The following is a 22877-nucleotide window of genomic DNA, read 5'->3' as shown; positions in this document are numbered from 1 at the left end:
CCTGTCTCTACTAAAACTACAGAAAACAAAAGTAGCTGAGAATGGTGGCATATACCTGTAATCTCAGCTTCTTGGGAGGCTGAGGCAGGAGAATTGCTTGGACCCGGGAGGTGGAGGTTGCAGTGAGCAAAGATCACACCACTGCACTCCAGCCTGGGTGACAGAGTAAGAAATCCTTTTGCATGCTTCTGGCATGATACACATTACAGTGCCAAACTTAAAATCTTATCTTGCAGCCTGGATATCATTATTAGAAATAGCTCTTTTTTTGGTAGACAGTGGAAGAAAATATTAATTCTCTAGCAATCAACAGGTGTAACTTAGAAACAAAATTCCTTGGTTTGGCAAGGTAGTATTCCCTCTGCTTTACCCCTCTTGCATAAAGAAATTTCTAGGGAGAAAAAAGGAATTTTTAAGGTAAGTTAGGATTATAAAAGAAAAGCAAATCTCACCTGTGGTGTCAGCTCCACTTCTAATTCACCAGATAAGTACTGTCGTTCAAATTCTGCATTTTCTCCCACATATGAAGAAACCATGCGTTTTATCTGCTTGGACCGAAGCAAAAGGCCCAAACCAAAGTTGTCAACCCTGAAAAGAAAATGAAGGGAGTTTACCAAAGAACATCTGATAGAACACTACTGTAACATTTTAAAGAGATAAAACTGTTCATTAAAAAATAATTCTGTCTGATAGGCATTTAATCCACATTCTCAGTGTCCCATAACATCAAAAATCTTGCAAGGTGGCTATCCATTTATTTTATAGTTGAAGAAACTAAAACTCAAGAAGTTTAAGTGATTTGGGGTGGGGACTTGGGGAGTGCACAGAGCAAGATCTTGGGCAGTAAGGGACAGACAGTCAATATTCACATCTATGTCAACCCTACAGTTTTACCCCACACCTTCCATTATTTTCACTGCTGCAGAGTGATTCTGAGTTAGAAGATAAGCAAAGAGATGAATTGGTTCTTGTCCTATGCTTTGAAGGAATATATAAATGCAGTGGCAATATACTGACCCAAAGGGAAGATTTGGATGGAGAAGCTCTTTCCCTTCTAAAAAGGAGAGAGGGGCATTCTGATATTTAAGAGAGATTAACATACTCATTGAAATGTGAACCCAAATTATAAATAGCTATGAACATTTTCCCTATATCATAAATATGCTGTTCAAGAAGATTTACACATTTCAACAGTCTTACAAAAACAACCAAAACAAAACATAATTAATCCCAAGCCAGTGAAGAGTATACGTGGCAACAATAATACTGTGTCTGTTATATATAGTATACTATAGTTTAATATCTTTATTATTTTAAAGCTGGAGCTCAATTTATTCTTAGAAATGGTATACACAGTCTTGACTTTATTTTTTCATTGGGTGAAGATCTCCAGCTTTATGCCTTTCTTTATTTCTATTATTTTTCAAAGCAAAATATGCCTAGAATTTCAAGCCAAGTCAATGTAACAAGACAGATAACTGAATGAATTATTTTTCCATTCAGTTACCTTAAAAACTGAAGATCATCTTCCATTCAAGAGTCAGAAATATTTTAACCAACTAGAGAAATAAAACATTTATAAGAATACTTGACCTTAAGCTTTTTTAAATGGCGAAATATTTTTCAATGGCACAATATTTTAATGATGAAATATTTTTTAATGGTGAAATTTTTTAATGGTGAAATATCTTTTAATGATGAAATATTTTTGGTGAAATTTTTTTAATGGCAAAATATTTTTAATAGCAAAACACATGGCAAAAAGCATGATGAGCCATCACCACAAACATGAAGGGATGACTAAAAAAAAAAGAAAATACCAAGCCTCAACGAAAATGAAACAATCAGAACTCTCACATGTGCCAAGGGGAATGTAAACTGAAACATCCACTTTGGAACACCTGTTAGTATCTACTAATGCTGAATATATCTGTATGCTATGGGTCAGCAATTACATTCTGGGTCTATAACCAACAGGAAATGCATACTTACGTTCACTGCGAGACATGAACAAGAAAATTCACAGCAGCACTGTTCATTAGGCCAAAGTTGGAGCCTCCCAAATGTCATCAGCAGAATAGATAATTTTAGCACACTAGATAATGAAGTGGGGTGTAGCAGTGAGAATGACTGATCTATAACCATTAGCAAAACAATTGTTCTGAATCTCACAGAACAATTGTTGAGCTAAAGCCAGACACAAGAGTACATACTGAAATATTCCTTTAATATTAGGTTCAAAATCAGATAAATCTATAAGGATCAAAGGTGAGGCTAATGATTAATATTGGTAGTGGGAGAAGAGCATAGTGACCTCAAGGAGCAGGAAGAGCTTCCTGGGGTACTGGTCATGTTCCATTTATCTATCTGGGCATTGATTAGATAGGTGTGCAGCTTGTAAAACTCCATCAAACTGCATTTATGAGATGCTCACTTTTCTATATTACTCCATACTAGGCTTCAATAAAGCCTTTTGAGATGGAAATGTAGTGACAAGGACCAGAGTGCTTCCTAGAAACAGGAGTCTTTATTTACAATCTCTTCCTCCTAATTCTTTTAGTGCTCTGATGGTTCCTTCCCTACAAAGCTTGTGTCATCTACACAGTACATTCATCTAAGACTCTCTTATTGAATGCTTATTCTACCCCTGTGTCAGGCTCTGAGGCTACAACTATAAATAAGACCTGATCCTCAGCAGCTTTGAAACTGAGAAAATAAACACATAACCTATAATTACAACAGAAGGAGGAACATGCTAAGGGAATTATGCATTAAGTATTAACACTGAAGATGGAGAACCCAATTGTTGAGAAAGAGAACAGAAAAAGTCTTAAAGGAGGTAGCACTTGAACAGACATAAGAAAAAAGAAAACAGTTTGAGAGCAGAGTCTGAGGTAGAGGTGTGGAGAGAAACGGGCAGATGGACAGCTTTGCAAAGATGCACTGAGGAAACTACATGTTGAGTGCGCCTCGAATATGAACTGAGAGCAACAGCATGCAGGAGGGGCAGGAGGCAGGGCTGGTTGTGATCAGCCCTAGGATTTCACCCTGAAGAATAGGAAGGCCTTGTAAAAAGTTTAACAATATGATTAGTTGGAAAGATTGAAAGATGAAAGGCAGGGAGATCTAGAGTCTGAACTAAAGTAGTGGGAATGGGAAGGGAGAAGAGAGAAACCAAGAGAGTCTTAGGTGGAAATAATTCACAAGACTTGTTGCCCATCCTGATGTAGCTGCAGACCCAGTCCAGAATTCTGGCTTTGGTGATGGAATATAGAAAAAGTTGGTCAGGGAAAATTAAGGGGCACTAGTGACACCCACTGATTTGATCTGGAGGGGTGTTAAGTATGTGACAAATCACTGACACTTCTCCCTATACCACCTTTCCTCCCAACTTCATTCCACTCTCTACTCTCACTCCTCACACCCACAAGCGACAGTTCCAGCTCAGCTGATTTCTTCCCAATTCTCAGAATTTTATTTCCAAACCTCTTTCCTCCCCCAGGCACTCCTGACACAATGAACACCTCAGAGTGTCTAGGTAACAGGTAACTGTGAACCTCCTACTCAACTTGTTTTGCAACCCCAGCCTCCAAGTGCTGAATCTGATAAGATTTCCCACCCACCATGGGTATAAAAGAAATAGCTGCATGACTTATTCTCACTTGATTCAAAAGAAAACTAATGCCTAAGTAACCTAAGTATTTAAGAGTATACTTTTGAGCTAGAATTCCCTGCAAGTTACAAATATGTGTCCACTAGAGGTCACAAGATGCCTAAGGATTCTGTTGTTCTAGAGCTGTCTCCCCATTACTCTCAAGGCACACAATGCCTTCTGAGTTTTTAATTTACTCCTAATACCTGGCTAGGTCCCCACAATTCTATTCCCACAAATTCAACTCCACTGCAGAGCCATGTAGATGTCTGGAAGAAGAGTTTGAGAAGAAGGAAGGCCAGTGCAAAGGCACCAGGTGGGATATGTGAGTATGTTGGAGGGATGGTGAGGCCAGGAAAGGAAGAGAAGTGAGCAAAAAACGAGAATGTGGGGAGTGAGGTTGGGGATGTCAAAGAGCATCTGATCACATGGTACCTTGCAGGTACTCTGGAGACCTTTGATTTTACTCTGAAAAATCCCTTTGATTGGGTTCAGCCACTCTGACTAGGTTCCCCCAATGGGAGGCACCATCAGGAGGATAGGGGTGAGGGGAAAATATTGGTATTTATATTCCTCTGGCTCCCTCCCTGAGAAGTTACAGCCCACTGGATAACTCCCTCCATAAAGCTTTCTTCCAGGTCCTAACAGCTCTCTCCCCTCACTCCTTCAGACCTGAAGCTGGTTATTGTCTCCATTACAAACTCCAGGGTTCTTTATTACTCATGTTTTCCTCAGCCCTGACCATTCCATTGAAAAGGCTCCCTTTGGTAAACTCCTCAACTACTCAGGAAATTCAATTACGTTTGATATCCTCTGCAGCCCAGACTAATAAAGTCATAATGAAATAATCCATGAAGGTGGATATGGTTCATTTTGCTTTCTGAGGTTTTAAATATCTGAAACTCCTGCAGGCCCATACTAAAGCCAGAATATAGTTGGTCACTTAGTGATGTGGGAGTTTTTCTAACCACTGTCTTCTAGATCTCTTCAGCTTTTCAATCCATTACGTATTTTAAATTGGTTCTATTTGGAGATTACTTCTTTTATTCATTTATTTTAGCTCTGGGAATCACTGTTTACCATGGGTTTTGCTTTGTTTTTGGATTAGTATCCTAGCATAGCAATCAAGCAGTACAGAGAACGCTACCCCCAGGCCACCATCAGACCAGCTCTTCAGGTCTTGCAAATGCTGTCAGATAGATTACAATGAGTGTGTTTCTTGCCACATACTCTACAGTTCAAATTTGGCAAGTGTATATCTTACCTATTATCAGACACTGATGATAAAAAATAAGTAAGACAAGTCTCTTAACTATAAAGGTTTACAAGATAAAGAAAAAAGATGCGATTTTTTGCAAATCAGGAACATTTCTAATAGAAACATTATATTAAAGCATCTTACAGCTCTTTAATACTAAAGACAATGCTGATAAGACTTTCAAACACATTAGATTGCTTTCCTTTAGTAGCCAACATTTTTTAGCATACTAAAGAGAGATTTGATCTTTTTCCTGCATCACAACAAACCTGGGTTTCAAACATTTTGGTGATTAGAAAAAGTCTAAGGCCAAGAAATCATTAATGAGACACATTATTGTAAAGCAAAAAGATACTGTATAGGAGGCAATGCTCTGCAAATATTTTCATGTTCTGAATCTGAAATTTAATTTGCTGATTTGCTGAAATCTCATTAATTGGTAATTCTCGTCAGAATAAGGTAAATAAAAATAAATTTGCAATCACTTATCAAGTTGTATTTCTTTGTTTGCTTTTCATTTTATATATACTTAAAGCTGGATTAGATAATTATATTTAATATATTAAGAGTATCAAAGGAAAATGCCAGCTTTAAATATAAGGCTAATTTATGACATATAGTTACTCCCCCGCCACAGTCTGCAGTTTCACCTTCTGCAGTTTCAATTACCCAGTAAACTGCAGTCCACAAATATTAAATAGAAAATTCCAGAAATATAAAATTCATGAGTTTTAAGTTATGCACCATTCTGAGTAACGTGATGAACTCCCACCATCCTACTCCATCCTGCCCAGGATGTGAATCTTCCCTTTGTCTAGCATGTCTATACTACTACTGTATATAGTACTGTATATACTACTCTCCTGTTAATCACGCAGTAGCTGTGATGGTGATCACATAGACTGTCGCAGTATTTGCTGTGCTTGTGTTGAAGTAGCCCTTATGTATTTAATAAGGCCCCAAAGCACAAGAGTGGTGGCGTTGGCAGCTTGGATATGCCAAAAAAGAAGCTGTAAAATGCTTCCTTTAAGTGAAAGGGTAAAGGTTAAACTTCAAGAAAAATTGTATGCTGTGATTGCTAAGATCTAAGAATAAGTCATTTATCCATGAAATTTCAAAGAAAGAGAAAAATATGTGCTAGTTTTGCTGTCATACCTCAAACTGCAAAAGTTATAGCCACAGAGCATAAGAAGAGCTTAGTTAAGATGGAAAACACATTAAATTTGTGGGTGGAAGAGAAACAGAAATGTGTTTGAATTGACAGCAATTGAGTGGAGTATTAGCCATGATTTCAGAACATACCCCCTTCAAATAAGGGAGGACTACTATAATAACATGTGACAAATGAAATATTTCATGAGCTGAGCACAGAAATTCAAGTATACATCCCAGGAATTGGTTAGCCCTTCCCAGACAAAATAACTAAATCCTGTGGAATGCTCATAATCAGCTCGTGGCCTACATCTGACTGTTAACTCCTTCAGAGCTGCAGCTTCCTCAACAAGGAACAAGGGCACAGCAGAAGGGTCACTGCCTTTATCTCGAGGTTCAAAGTCATTGGTGCATGTTATAGTGAACCCCAAGTTTCTCTTCAAAGAATCAACATGTCATTATGTTCAGCTCTCTTACTCTTTAAATCTCTATTTTAAAGTTTAATTTCCTTTAAAATAGAGATTTAAAGAGTAAGAGAGCTGAACATACTGACATACTGATTAATTCCAGTAAACAACCTTCTCCACTACTTTATCAGTAGTACACATCTGCTCCCCCTTCCCCAGGCTCCATCCTCATTCATCCCAGTAACCTGATCACCCCTGGCTACCTGCTCTGACATGCCTGTAACTGACCCTCCCTCCAAAACATCCACTCTGCCACTCCAGCCTGGACCTCCTTCTCTTTTTAAAATAGCCAATCAGGATTAGTCTAGTTTCTGTGGTCTAACCCTAGCCAATAGGGGACGACACAGCAGTAGGGATGACCCCGTCAGGCATAAGTACTTTCCCCCTTGTCCAAGTGTGCAGCGGCCATCATTGCTCATTGCTCATTGCTCCATCCATCTGCTCTGCACCTTTCTATAAACTGCCTTGCCGACAGGACATTATCTTTGAGTGCTATTTCTTTTGCGGCATCGAAATTTTACTTTTAACAGGCAGAACCAGACATTTTAAAGTGACAGACTGACCATTGGGCTCTCTAAACACTATTATACCTGACTAGTAGAGTTCTCTCTCTCTCTCTCTCTCTCTCTCTTTCCATATATATATATATCCAAGTAATTATAGATGTAGGTAAATATTTATGATCAGATTTCTTAGCCTTCAATGTAACAGCACCTATTCCATATCAAAAAATTTATATTAATCTGCAGTATCCCTTATAAGCATAAAGCTATCTGGGAAACTGAAAATGCTGATAATCAAAAGTATTTGTAATAAAGTCAAATTAAAGGGCATAAGATATGTTTAAGTATTATCGAGTTGTCGTAAACAAGCTACTTCTCTCTTTTCAGATGATCTGAAAAGTCAGTTAATCAAGAGACAGATGATTTCTACAATCCCATTCCCCTCCAAAACACAGTAACTGAGATTTAGACTTACAGGCTCAGCATAGTACGGAATAAAAAAGTACTATAAATAAAGGAGATTGGTAATGTAATATATGTATCAAAGATAAGTAAAATTCAGTATACAAAAAAAGGCTAAAAGTCTCTAAGAGGACTTGAAAAGAGGCAAGATCAATAAAGACTAGAAAAGTTTCTGTAATTGGATAAGGATACTTTTAGGATATATAACTTAAATCTAATCCTGAGAAATATGGATAGACAGGGAAAAGGAGGGACAGTCTTCCAGGTAGAAACAGAAAAGGAAAAGTAGGCACAAATGTAGCATCAGCTTTATTTCCTAAATAATCTATGCTATTTATTCTAAATTGCTTTTGTAATAGTCTAAAATGCCAATTTGGTGATTCAAAATGTAAAATCCTTGAAGTCTTTATTTGTTGAGAGCTGATGACTTACAATTTTGTAAAAATAAAAACAGGAACACCTTGGTACATAAAGCAAGTTCTTTTTTTATTTTTCTTTCTTTTTTTTTTTTTTTTTTTTTTTTTGAGACAGAGTCTTGCTCCGTCCCCAGACACCAGGCTGGAGTAAAGTGGCATGATCTCGGCTCATGCAACCTCTGCCTCCCAGGGTCAAGCAATTCTCCTGCCTCAGCCTCCCAAGTAGCTGGGACTACAGGCACACGCCACCACATCCAACTAATTTTTGTATTTTTAGTAGAGACGGTGTTTCACCATGTTGGCCAGTATGGTCTCAATCTCTTGACCTCATGATCCGCCCGCCTTGGCCTCCCAAAGTGCTGGGATTACAGGCGTAAGCCACCACGCCTGGCCAGCAAGTTCTTAAGGACCTACAAAGAGACTTAGACTCCTACACAATAATAGTGGGAGACTTTAACACTCCACTGTCAATATTAGACAAATCGACCAGACAGAAAATTAACGAGGATATCCAGAACTTGAACTCAGATCTGGACCAAGTGGACCTAACAAACATCTATAGAAATCTCCACCCAAATTCATAGAATATACATTCTTCTCAGCACCGCAAGGCACCTACTCTCAAACTGACCATATAATTGGAAGTAAATCACTCCTCAGCAAATGCAAAAGAACGGAAATCATAACAAAATGTCTCTCAGACCACAGTGCAATCAAATTAGAACTCAGAACTGCACAACTTCATGGAACTGAACAACTGGTTCCTGAATGTCGACTGGAAAAACAACGAAATGAAGGCAGAAATAAAGATGTTCTTCAAAACCAACGAGAACGAAGACACAACATACCAGAATTTCTGGGACACATTTAAAGCAATATCTAGAGGGATATTTATAGAAAATAAATGCCCATTAGAGAAGTGAGGAAAGATCTAAAATCGACACCCTATCATCGAAATTGAAAGAGCTAGAGGAGCAAGATCAAAAAAAACTCAAAAGTTAGCAGAAAACAAGAAATAACTAAGATCAGAGCAGAACTGAAAGAGATAGAGACAGAAAAAATCCTTCAAAAAATCAAGAAATCCAGGAGCTGGCTTTTTGAAAAGATCAACATAATAGACAGACTGCTAGCCAGATTAATAAAAAAAGAAAAGGGAGAAGAATCAAAGAGATGCAATAAAAAAACGATAAAGGGAATATCACCACTGACTCCACAGAAATACAAATTACAATCAGAGATTACTATAAAAACTCTATGCACATAAACCAGTAAACCCGGAAGAAATGGATAAATTCCTGGACACTTGCACCCTCCCAAGCCTAAACCAGGCAGAAGTTGAAACCTTGAACAGAACAATAACAAAGGCTGAAGTTGAGGCAGCAATTAATAGCCTACCAACCAAAAAAAGCTCAGGTCCGGATGAGTTTACAGCCGAATTCTACCAGAAGTAAAAAGAGGAGCTGGTACCATTCCTTCTGAAACTATTCCAAATAATTCAAAATGAGGGAATCCTTCCCAAATCATTTTATCAGACCAACATCATCCTGATACCAAAACCCGGCAGAGACTCAACAAGAAAAGAAAACTTCAGGCCAATATCCATGATGGACATAGATGCAAAAATCTTCAGTAAAATACTGGCAAACTGATTGCAACAGCACATCAAAAAGCTTATCCATCATGATCAAGTAGGTTTCATTCTGGGGATGCAAGGCTGGTTCAACATGCAAGTCTACAAACATAATCCACCACATAAACAGAACCAAAGCCAAAAACCACATGATCATCTCAATAGATGCAGAGAAGGCCTTTGGCAAAATTCAACAGCCCTTTATGTTAAAACTCTCAATAAACTAGGTATTGAAGAAACATATCTCAAAACAATAAAAGTTATTTATGACAAATCTACAGCCAATATCATAATGAATGGGCAAAAACTGGAAGCATTCCCTTTGAAATCCGGCACTAGACAAGGATGCCCTCTATCACCACTCCTATTCAATATAGTATTAGAAGTTCTAGCCAGAGCAATTAGGCAAGAAAAAAAAATAAAGAGTATTCAATTAGGAAAAGAGGAAGTCAAATTATCTCTATTTGCAGTTAACATGATTGTATATTTAAAAGACCCTATCATCTCAGCCCAAAATCTCCTGAAACTAATAAGCAACTTCAGCAAAGTCTCAGGATACAAAATCAATGTTCAGAAATCACAAGCATTTCTATACACCAATAACAGACTAACAGAGAGCCAAATCATGAGCAAACTCCCATTCACAATTGCTACAAAGAGAATAAAATATCTAGGAATACAACTAACAGAGGATGTAAAGGACCTCTTCAAGGAGAACTACAAACCACTGCTCAAGGAAATAAGAGAGGACAGAGACAGATGTAAAAATATCCCATGCTCATGGTTAGGAAGAATCAATATCATAAAAATGGCCATACTGCCCAAAGTAATTTATAGAGTCAACACTATCCTCATCAAGCTACTAATGACCTTCTTCACAGAACTGGAAAAAAACACCTTAAACTTCATATGGAACCAAAAGACAATAGCACAGACAATACTAAGCAAAAAGAACAAACCCAGAGGCATCATGCTACCTGATTTGAAACTATACTACAAAGCTAGAGTAATCAAAACAGCATGGTACTGGTACAAAATCAGATATATAGACCAATGGAACGGAACAGAGGCCTTGGAGGCAATGCCACACATCTGCAACCAACTGATCTTTGACAAACCTGACAAAAACAAGCAATGGTGAAAGGATTCCTTGTTTAATAAATGGTGTTGGGAAAACTGGCTAGCAGTGTGCAGAAAGCAGAAACTGGACCCCTTCCTGAAACCTTACACTAAAATTAACTCCAGATGGATTAAAGACTTAAATATAAGACCTAACACCATAAAAACACTAGAAGAAAACCTAGGCAAAACCATTCAGGGCATAGGCATAGGCAAGGACCTCATGACTAAAACACCAAAAGCTTGGCAACAGAAGCCAAAATAGACAAATGGGACCTAACTAAACTCCAGAGCTTCTATACAGCAAAAGAAACAATCATCAGAGTGAACCAGCAACCAACAGAATGGTAAAAGATTGCTGCAATCTACCCATCTGACAAAGGGCTAATATCCAGAATCTACAAAGAACTAAAACAGATTTACAAAAAAAAAAAAAAAAACAAAGAAACCCATTCAAAAGTGGGTGAAGGATATAAATAGACACTTTTCAAAGAAGACATATATGAGGCCAACAAACATATGAAGAAATGCTCACCATCACTGATTATTAGAGAAATGCAAATCAAAACCACATTGAGATACCACCTCATGCCAGTTAGAATGGTGATCATTAAAAAATCTGGAGACAACAGATGCTGGAGAGGATGTGGAGAAATAGGAACACTTTTACACTGTTGGTGGGAGTGTAAATTAGTTCAACCATTGTGGAAGACAGTGTGGCACTTCCTCAAGGACCTAGAAATAGAAATTCCATTTGACCCTGCATTCCAATTACTGGGTATATATCCAAAGGATTACAAATCAGTTTATTATAAAGACACATGCACACATATATTTATAGTGGCACTGTTTACAATAGCAAAGACCTGGAACTAACCTAAATGCCCATCGACAACAGACTGGACAAGGAAATTGTGGCACCTATACACCATGGAATACTATGCAGCCATAGAAATGAATGGTTTCGTTTCCTTTGTAGGGACGGACATGGATGAATCTGGAAACCATCATTCTCAGCAAACTGACACAAGAACAGAAAATCAAACACTGCATGTTCTCACTCATAGGTGGCTATTGAACAATGAGAACACATGGACACAGGGAGGGGAGCATCACACACTGGGGTCTGCTGTGGGGGTGGCAAGGGAAGGACAGCAGAGGGGTGGGGAGGTCATGGAGGGATAACATGGGGAGAAATGCCAGATGTAGGTGACGGGGGGGATGGAGGCAGCAAACTACATTGCCATTGCCATGTGTGTACCTATGCAACAATCCTGTATGATCTTGCACATGTACCTCAGAACCTAAAGTACAATTAAAAAATATATATATATATATATACACACACACACGCATACACATACCCAACCTGCAGTATGTTATGCTCTAGATGGTATGTGAACATATGTATTTTAAAAATCTAAAAAAAAATGGCTTTTCCTAATATAGCTAAATGTGCTTTAATGTACATGCCATTTTTAAAATGATGGCTATTTCTGACCACCATAATATGCAATCCTACTATCTTAAGTGCTGGCTGCATATCCATCTTCCAAGACCAGCCATATTTTTATGATTAATGGTATCCCTTTATATATGATCTAGAGTGATGGCAGATTCTAGAGTGAAGTCCTTTACTAAAATGAAGGACTTCAATCAGATTTCAAATTGATGTCCATCTTGCTTTATAAATAATCATCTGTTATAATAAATAACATAAAGGAACACCTTTAAATTTCAAAATGCAAGATTTAATTTGAAGATATATATTCCAAATTCAATATACTTTAAGTTTAGAAAATTAAAAGCACATCAGATTAAGATATAAAGTCTTAATTTATATCTTTATTCTACATAAGATAAAGCAAGTCTGCTTTACTCATGAAGGTTGATACCAAAAATATTTGGATAAATATAACCACTGCTCTTGATCTTGTTCAACACTATATTTTGATGCTTGGAAATATTGTTCGTGTGAATAAGGGAAAACCTCATTTCATTGATAAACTCTGCTTAAATATTGAAAACTAGAATTTCTCTCCAGCCAATTGTTTTGAAAATGCACACTTACCCTGCATTGTTGCTGACTGCAGTTAGTCCTTTTACTCCAGTTTTAAGTAAAGCATCTATAAGGTTCTCTGGAATTCCACATAGCCCAAAACCTACATTAAGCCCAAAAAACAAACAATTTGTGAAGGGGCTAACAATCCTTTTTCAGAAGTGTGTGCTATTCTTTTTAAGAGGGAAAAAAAACCAAAGCATATTATTAGATCTACTAAGCAAAATGCACAGATATATCTCAGCAGCTCAATAAATCATCGTATGTCTGTATCCAAATGTTTTGCACCATATCACACATCACTGCCCACTCTTTGAACCATAAGTATAAGGCCAAATGCAACCAGTTTATATGGCTACACATTGCTTAGCACTTAACTATATATCTGTTGTTGTCCTGCTTTGTAAATCAGTTTTTCTGTAATTCTTTCAAGCATGTTTATATATGTCTGAGTAGATTTTGCAGAGTTGGAAGCCTAAGCCCTAAACTGTCATTTCTTTTTTTTTGAGACAGAGACTTGCTCCATCCCCAGGCACCAGGCTGGAGTGCAGTGGCACTATCTTGGCTCACTGCAACCTCTGCCTCCCAGGTTCAAGCAATTTTCCTGCCTCAGCCTCCAGAGTAGCTGAGACTACAGGTGTGCGCCACCACACACAGCTAATTTTTGTATTTTTAGTAGAGACGGAGTTTCACTTTGTTGGCCAGGATGGTCTCGATCTCTTGATCTCGTGATCCGCCCACTTTGGCCTCCCAAAGTGCTGGGCTTACAGGCGTGAGCCACCACACCCAGCCCCAAACTGTCATTTCTTTACATTTTCCATGATGATTCAAATTGTATTGACTGTATAAACATTCAATGACTTACTTGAATGAGTGGAGGTAAATCCTAAAAATAATCCCTGATATTATTTACAAGAATCAAGCAGCAAGGTAATGAGTGTGAGTCAGTGGATCTAAAAGCCATTCCAGTCTGGGCTCAGGTGGCTGATGCCTGTAATCCCAGCACTTTGGGAGGCCGAGGTGGGAGGATCACTTGAGGTCAGGAGTTTGAGACCATACTGGCCAACATGGTGAAATCCCATCTCTACCAAAACCACAAAAATTAGCCAGGAATGGTAGCGGGTGCCTGTAATCCTAGCTACTCAGAAGGCTAAGGCAAGAGAATCGCTTGAACCCAGGAGGCAGAGATGGCAGTAAATGGAGATTGCATCACCGCACTCCAGCCTGGGCAACAAAGTGAGACTCCCTCTCTAAACAATAAATAAATAAATAATAAATGATAATTCAAACAAGAAGCAGCAATAGAACTGGCGGTGGAGGAGGTCAATACAGATGCCTGTGTCTATGGGCTCTCTTTCTCAAAATAAGGAGCAATAACAGAAGTGGTTAGATATAAGCTTATGAGATCAATGTAAACATTTTAAGTTAAAAGGTTTCCAAGGATCTAGGAATTTTTTCAAAGCTAATAATAGAACAAGACTACTTTGAAGCTTCATTTTTTCAAAACAGAAACACACACACACACACACACACACACACACGCACTGACAGAAAGTAAAAAATGCTAAACCTTGCTAAACTTTTAGGAAGGAGACACTGATAAAATAGATGATACTGTAATATGTAAAATAAATAATGCATAATAAAATAATTATCATTTCTAATCTATACATTTTTGTCATTGTGATTTGCCTGCTTCATTTAAAAACATAAGGACATTACTGTAAAACAGTATTATTACTCACCACCAACCAGAACGGTTGCACCATCAGGGATGTCTTTTACAGCTTCCACTGGATCCGTATAAAACTTAGTATGGTAATGAGCACTGGTGGAAAAGGAGCAAACACATCCCTGAAATATTAAAAAAAAAAATTTGATTATCATTTGGAGATACAGCTTTACTTTGTGTGTGTAGCAATTTATTTGACAGACAAATGATAATTTCATTATCGCCTTTATATATACATGTTTTTAATTGCCAGGTAATAATTGTATATAAATATATGTATTTATACAAGTAATAAATGTATAGATTTATGGCATTCATGGTGTTTTAATATGTACAGTACACCCCCTTTATCCACAGTTTCCCTTTCGAGGTCTATCTCACCTCAGGTAAGTACAGTACAATAAGATTTGAGAGAGGGAACACACTCATAACTTTTATTACAGTATATTATAATAATTGTTCTATTAATTATTGTGATTAATGTCTCATAGTCTAATTTGTACATTAAAATGAATCATAGAGATATGTAGAAAATAACAGCATAGATAGGGTTTGGTACTATCCACAGTTCAGGCATCCACTGGGGTTTTGGAACATATTCCCCTCAAAGAAGGGAGGATGTTATATACATTGTCGAATAACTAAATCAAACTATTTATAAACGCACATACTTTTTTCATGATAAAAACACTTAAAAATCTCTAAGCAATTTTCCAGTCTACAATATATTACTAACTGTAGTCATGATGGTGTTCAACAGATCTCTTGAATTTATTCCTCCTAGGTAAAATTATGTATCCTTTGACCAGTATCTCACCACCCCTCACCCCCAGCCTCTGTAACCACCATTTCACTCTTTATGTCTATGACACTACCCCCTCTTTAAAAGCCTGGCACTTTCAGTGACTGGTACTTAAAAGTAAGATGGATATTTTATCCACAAATTATTACTGAAGTCCCCTTGTAACAGATGTTCTCTATTACATAAGGAAAAGCTCTAACTCTGTCATTTGTGGCCACACAAAAGAATGAAAGTAGAAAGAAAAGAAGTCAGTATACTGGAATTCAAATTCACAGCAATGGTGTCATCAAGCATCAGTTTCTGGTAACCCAATCTTCCATTCATCAACAAGTATTTACTGTAAACATGCCATGTGCCGAGTCCTGTCCTATTTATTCCGACATAGCTGAGTATTAAGACATGAGCACTGCTAAGAAACCAAAGTGAATATAAATAAAACACATACCTACAGAATTGGGCACCAGGTTCTATCTTAAATGTCAGAGAATGCCTCCTAAAAGGACAAGAACAGCTTACAAAACAACTCATCTTGCTATGGGGCTGAAGGTTTATGGAGGCTACAGAAAAGGAACAAGCCATTATCTACAAGGTAGTTAAGGCTAGCCTTACCACAGTGAATTGTTTGGTCCGAAATGAGTCACCGTGAATATTCATGAACAGTCAGTTGTAAACTTTTCCCTTTCTACTACTTCATCCACAATATGCACAAAAGAAAATGAGAAAGCAGATTCTGTAGCAATCATTCATATTCAATATCAGCTCTCCTTTATTCTCATTACACAGTCATCCTAAAAAGAAAGAATAACATCTGAATCCTGGTATACCGCCACCTTAACATGTCAGTTGTGAGCTCACACCTACTGCCTAACGGTCTCCGAGACAGACACAACCTGAGGTGGTCAAGGTGACAGCATACATGTCTATCAATCTTTTCTTCCTCTAAAAATAAGCCAGCACACTGCCCAAATCCTGAGAAATAAGTCTAGGCAGAGACAGAAAGGGCTTGAGCCACAAACAGTGTTCTCTCTTTCCTATCCTCAAGTATGAATCTGCTTTGGTTTTAAACATAAATTTTTAATACATTGGAAATTACAGATGTGATAGCCTGAATAAACAGGCCAACAGAAGGTTTATAAGGCTCATAAGATAAAGTTAAGGATATCTCCTAGAGACACTTAAAAAATGCAGCTATCTAATTCAACCAATTTATTCCACAGGTCAAGCTTTTGAAGCTTAGAAGGATCTTGTAATTTACCAAAACCTGTGTTAAAGCAAGACCAGATCCATGGTTTTGGCCTTCTACCTCAGGGTCTTTCTACGACAATGTTCTTCTCTCCATGTTTTTTCAAAGCTCTCATACTCTACTTCTCTTTTACTGATATACAACAAATCTCTGTGAGTGTTCTATTTCTTCCTGTATAACTCTGATGTCATTATCTCCACTCAAAAGTGAAGACTGAGGCTCTTATAGCTGGAAGGGGAAGAAAATTAAAGAGTTCATCCACACCTCAACAGTCTGTGTGTTAAGATCACCCTTAACTATTTTAATAAGCTGAGAAACACAAATCCCACATAGAGAGGAAGTTAGAAGAAAAGTTATTTTCCCTATACACCTATAGTCTTTTCAGATTCCAGTATCCATTCCCTCAAGCATTTATCCTTTGGGTTACAAGACAAATACATTTGAAGTTATTTTAAAATGTACAGTTAAGTTGTTATTGACTATAGTAATCTTGTTGTGCTATCAAACAGTAGGACTTTTTCATTCTTTCTATTTTTTGGTACCCATTAACCATTACCACCTCTCCTCTGCCCCTAAAGAAAAATAAAAGCATATAACCATAGGCTTGTCAAGAACTCTATTCTTTTGTTTCATCTGATAGTTTTCATTACAGTAGAAATTACCAAGGAGCTTGCCACACTCCCTGCAAAAAAATATACCTCAAAAGTATTTTAGAAAAGGTATGTTTACCCAGATAATCAAAAGTTAAAAGCATAAAGTGGCCATGTTTTCCAGGTAATGTGAGAAGGGCTCAGGACAATGAAGAACTTGCAGGTACTCAAGTTTGGTTTTTTCATTATTCATATATTCAGTTAACAATACTTGTTGACAATTTACATCTTTTACTGAGAAGTCAACTTGTACTACAACAGATTCTGTCCTAAGAAACCCTAACAACTAGTTTGGGAAATAGTGTGGCATAATACATCATGCCCTTGGGATCAAAAATACCCTTGCTTCAAATTCCAATTCTGCCACAGTTGTATGAAGCAAGGAAAATTACTTAATCACTGCATCTCTTTTTCATGGGAGGAGAGGGTATTTTAAGTTTACAGTAAGATGATAATTGTTTTCTAGAGATATAGTAAGGATCAAATGTTATACCCAGAAGCCCTGTGCCTGGACTATAGAAGATGCCCAGGGGAATGTTAGATTTTCCTTTGGAAAGTGCAAACTTTTCTTCATTCTCCACCAGGGCAGTAAGATTAACCGGTCATCTACTGGAGTTTGCTTTTAATTTTTAACCACCTTACTCTACCCTACACACACATGCCACTGATTTTACAAAGAATGTTTTTTTTGTTGTTGTTGTTGTTTTTTTGAGACAGAGTTTCGCTCTTGTTACCCAGGCTGGCGTGCAATGGCGCGATCTCGGCTCACCGCAACCTCCGCCTCCTGGGTTCAGGCAATTCTCCTGCCTCCGCCTCCTCAGTAGCTGGGATTACAGGCACGTGCCACCGTGCCCAGCTAAATTTTGTATTTTTAGTAGAGACGGGGTTTCACCATGTTGACCAGGATGGTCTTGATCTCTTGACCTCGTGATCCACCCGCCTCTGCCTCCCAAAGTGCTGGATTTACAGGCTTTAGCCACCGCGCCCAGCCCAAAGAATGTTTTTAAACACAATTCGTACTGTAGCAAATTAATCCAGGTGATCTTTGTCGAAGGTTTTAAAAAAACACAATCTTGCCGGGCGCGGTGGCTCAAGCCTGTAATCCCAGCACTTTGGGAGGCCGAGGCGGGTGGATCACGAGGTCAAGAGATCAAGACCATCCTGGTCAACATGGTGAAACCCCGTCTCTACTAAAAATACAGAAAATTAGCTGGGCATGGTGGCACGTGCCTGTAATCCCAGCTACTCGGGAGGCTGAGGCAGGAGAATTGCCTGAACCCAGGAGGCGGAGATTGCGGTGAGCCAAGATGGCACCATCACACTCCAGCCTGGGTAACAAGAGCGAAACTCCGTCTCAAAAAAAAAAAACAAAACAAAACACAATCTTAGCTTTAAGATTACTTTAACATGAGGTGATATTTGTCACCTTACAGTTAAATAAATGACAAAGAAAAGATGATATTTAACAAGTCAGTATCAGAGTTTGAGAAACAAAAGTGTGGAGAGGTTATACGGAGAGAAGTGAAGAGATACACGTTAGAAGAAAAGGCAGTAATATGAGGATGGATACACTCACTTACAGACTTGCAGATCAGCAGATCAAGCCATCACCGCCAAGAGGCAGTGATATGTATGGAAACACTTTAGCTGTACAGCAATGGAACAGTGTCTACCAAAGGTGGAATGTTCACCTTGAACTAAACACTGCCAATTATGCACATGTGACAAGAATAAATTTCAAGAAGCCCACAGGGAGTTACAAAACTAGGCCATTCTCTACAGCAGTGGTATGCATTGTTATCGAGGGAACATACATGTTATTCTCCAATGTTGGAGGGATACTCAGTGCTCCGCAGGACACAGATGAAGGAGTAATTCATTATACCTGGTGGACTAGAAAATCCCAATTTGTCAGGTGTTAAATACTTGTCAGGACAGGGATTCCAAATAAGGGAGCCACATGAGTAAGAGTACAGCAATATGAAAAGGCTCTGTGTGGTCACAGATGTGTGAGATCAGGTCTCAGAGAGGTTCATGAAGATCAGGCCACAGAGGCAGACTGAGGCAGTTTGAAAAGGCCTTACAGACTACACTGCAGAGTTTTGTTTTGTTTTTTTAATTTTTTTATTTCCATAGGTTTTGGGGGAACCAGTGTTATTTGGTTACATGATTAAGTTATTTAATGGTGATTTGTGACCTGATTGTTCAATGAGGAAGGAAAAACAAAGCTTTTGAAACAGATGTCACAACTCAAAGGAAGCCTGAATTAAGAAAGTAGTAGGGAAACTCATTATCTCTTTCTTTCACCCATTTGTACCAACTGTACAAAATACTGGGGCTAAAAAGCGAAAATAAATATTAAAAATAAAATACAGGCATAGTCCCTGCTATGATGAAACTTACAAACTAGCAAAGGTAGTAGTCATTAAATAATGACAAAAATGTAAACACAATCATAGTATTTAGCTGGGGAGCTATAAGGAAGAAACAGTTGCTGAGAAAGAATGCCAGGGACAGCACTGAGGAACATTTCTGAAAAAGGTACACATATGACACTTGGTGATCAATTGGAATTGCAGCAAGGAGAAGAGAAGGTGGTTCCAGGATTTCCAGCTTATACACTGGATGGATACTGAAGCTGTGAACCACCGTGCAAAGAGAACAAAACAAGGAAGAAGAAAGCCACCTTACGGCTGATTTGCTTTGCAACAGAAAGAGCTTTAAGCACCGAGTGACATCAAAGTGAAGTTGACCGGCTGCACCAGAAGGATTGCAGCTCAGGAGAGTCTGGGTTAGAAAGAGATTTGGGGAAAGACAGTTTCAAGGATGATAAGTGGGTCAAGTGTTAGTGGTACTCTTATAATTATTTCCAGCTAATAACTTTCTATAGTGAAAAGAGTATTAAATGCTCCCCCAATGCCCCATAGTAATAATGAAGCAAGAAGATACCTTCTAATAGTCTATTCTCACCTAAGTCCACGCCAAATAACTCCTAAAGGGGCAGTCAGTCCATAGACCAGCAGCATCAATATCACTTGGAACTTGTTAATGCAAATTATAGGGCCCCACCCAGGACTTACTAAATTAGAAACTCTGGGGGTGGATACAGCAATCTATTTCGTAAAACCTCCAGGTAGTGTTGATGCACTGTCTGGTCTGAGAGACACTGGGCTTGCTCATTACAAAAATTTTAAACATTTAAGAAAATATCTCATTTTAGCTGTTAGCTATGTTTAGTGGAAAAACTCAAGGTTTCTACTTGTTTGCCTGCAGGGTTCTCTCATTCATTTGTTAAATATGTGTAGAATATCTCATCTATGCAGAGTAGTGTGTTTGTTGAGGGAGACTGAGTGTAAGGCATACAATGTAGTTCTGCCATCAGGGAACTGTCATCTGGTTGAGGAGACAATACACAGATCTGAAAAGTTATGGAGGCCGGGAGCGGTGGCTCAAGCCTGTAATCCCAGCACTTTGGGAGGCCGAGGCTGGTGGATCACGAGGTCAACAGATCGAGACCATCCTGGTTAACATGGTGAAACCCCGTCTCTACTAAAAATACAAAAAATTAGCTGGGCATGGTGGCGCGTGCCTGTAATCCCAGCTACTCGGGAGGCTGAGGCAGGAGAATTGCCTGAACCCAGGAGGTGGAGGTTGCGGTGATCCGAGATCGCACCATTGCACTCCAGCCCGGGTAACAACAGCGAAACTCCGTCTCGAAAAAAAAAAAAAAAAAGAAAAGTTAAGGAGATAAGTGGTACAGTTCAACAGAAGCAGCAGGTGAGGATTTAAAGTGCTAAACAAAGGGGCACTAAGAGCCATAAGCTAGGGGAACAGTGGGAAGCAGGAGTTAGACTTCTTGTGATAACCAAGCCTGACAGGAGTAAGTTTGAACTCTGTATGAACTGTTAATGAGATACAGCAGAACACCTCATTTGCACTCATCCCCCTAAGAAGAGGTTTGCTGAGCTTTGGAGATGGTTTAATGATATACTTAAGGTGGGAAAGACTCTAAGTGAGTAAATTACAGCTGGGCAAATATGTAACTGTCAAAAGAAGGAACGTTACTGACCTCGGCCCAAGGATATCGCGGTGCTGTGGTTCGCATTAACTTTAGCACAGCTGCAATCTCACTGAAGGTCAAGTTCCCTTTTAATAGTGCTTTATATAGCCAAGTCTATCTGTAGTTACCAAAATGCTTCTTAAGAGGCATTTAAGAGTAAAATGGTCCAGTTCTGAATCATTCCCTAGCACCTGCCGAAGGAACTCAGTGACTCCTCTGTTCTCAGCGATCAGGGATTGGATACAGGAAAAAGAGCAATGGGGCCAGGCAGGCAAGTTTCAGGTGTAAGCACCGTGTGCATGGCACGCTGTCAAGCTCAGACCTATTATTCAATACCCAGGAAGAGACTTCGGCGATTGAGGCGGCCGGAGTAAAGCCACCTCCTGGACCTGGCGCTCTGGGCTCCTAAGGCTCCAGACAAGGGTGGGCTTACAAGAGAGGACAGTGCATAGGGAAAAACCACAAGTCAGTCCACTGTGGTGGTGAACTGGCAATGGGGTGCAAAAAGGATTTCAAAGGGCTCTCAAAAGCGAAAGCCCCTAACCTGGCCTCGAGAGAAAGGTTTGTCCGCCCCTGAAGACCACGCGTGAGCCACGGGCACATCTCGAATGGATTCCCAGCTAGGCCGGCAGGACGCCCCGGAGAGCGCTCCAGTCTGCTGGGCGGTAGAGCCAAACCCGGGAAGAGAGGAGAGGATGGGGAGCAGCATTCCAGACCCGCGGCACCCGGCATCCAGCCTTTTGGCGGTGAACTTGAGCAGAGCCGTTGCTAACCCCGCCTCAGGTTCTGGCCCACTAGAGGCTCCTCTGCCCAGCGATCCCCACATGGGGGGGCGCAAACCCACCCGCTGTTGCCTCACTCCTTCCCCTTCATACACTGGCGCCCTCTTCCTCCCGTTCAGGCCCTCAGAGTCCCTTTCCAAGCGCGGGTGCCACAAGGTCTAGAGGCTGCGGGGGCGACGCAAGCGCGCGTCTTGGGGACGCCGGCGAGCACCGAAGGGCTCCTGAGCGCTGCGAGGAATCCTCCCGCCCCTTCTCAGCCTCTCCGCGCGCTTCTTTACGGCGTCTAGCTCCATCCGGGAAGCGACTGCAGAGCCAAGCAAAGGCAATCATACGCGGAGAGGGCGAGGCAAGGAACGCGTCGCCGCGTGTCCGTGAGCAGGGTACCGCGCCACGGATGCCAGATTCCAGGATGGAGAGGGCGGGTAGGGGCAGAGGAGTTGGTCTGCGTTCTTCCTGCCTGTGGCCTTCCTCTTCACCCGAACTTTACCTTGTACCAGGCTCCCCCGGATCCACGGGCAGAGGCGCAGAGCCGAAGCCCGGAGGAGAGGAGTTTGAGAGCCGCCATCTTTGGGCCGGGAGGCAGGAGGAGCCTGGAGGGCTTGTGTGAGTGTCGGGGCTGCTGTCCTGGCCGCCGCCGAGTCGCTGGGAAGGAACGCTGGGCGGGCTGGAGGCTCGACAGCGCGGCAATGACGTCTTCCCGCCCTTGCGAGCCGCACGCCGCGGGCGCGCTGCTGGCTGCTGCTTTTAAAATAAGTGAGGCTGGGCGGCGCCCTGGCGGGGAGAAGAGGCTTTGCTCACCCTGACAGATCGCGGGGAAGTTACTCTCCGCGCCCCAGGTGTCTTGGCGTGTGCGAGACAGCTGTGTTGACGTGCACTTGCCGCCGCAGCCC

The 22877-nt window shown here is 40.0% G+C and overlaps 1 protein-coding gene across 9 annotated transcripts in view; it reads right to left on the bottom strand.

The window, feature by feature from the left end:
- Positions 1–22634, bottom strand: part of OXCT1 (3-oxoacid CoA-transferase 1) — a 142776-nt gene extending 120142 nt beyond the window's left edge. For 4 of the 9 annotated variants that reach the window (XR_013532663.1, XR_013532662.1, XR_013532664.1 and 1 more), the window contains exons 1-4: positions 21750–22634; positions 14464–14572; positions 12731–12821; positions 453–588 (exon numbers count right to left, since the gene is read on the bottom strand). Coding sequence is in view for 3 of the 9 variants with exons in the window: in XM_035291619.3 (XP_035147510.1) it covers positions 453–588; positions 12731–12821; positions 14464–14572; positions 21750–22031 (618 nt within the window). In the remaining 6 variants the exon portion in view is untranslated. Of the gene's footprint in view, positions 1–452; positions 589–12730; positions 12822–14463; positions 14575–21749 lie in introns of all 9 variants that reach the window. The other 5 variants (XR_013532666.1, XR_013532665.1, XR_013532667.1 and 2 more) reach the window with 2 other exon arrangements.
- Positions 22635–22877: the final 243 nt, after the last annotated feature.

Source organism: Callithrix jacchus, chromosome 2 (assembly GCF_049354715.1).
Source record: "Callithrix jacchus isolate 240 chromosome 2, calJac240_pri, whole genome shotgun sequence".
In the NCBI taxonomy this organism is placed as follows: Eukaryota; Metazoa; Chordata; class Mammalia; order Primates; family Cebidae; genus Callithrix; species Callithrix jacchus.
Note: the sequence above shows the minus strand (reverse complement) of the source record. Positions and strands in the feature narration are given on the sequence as shown.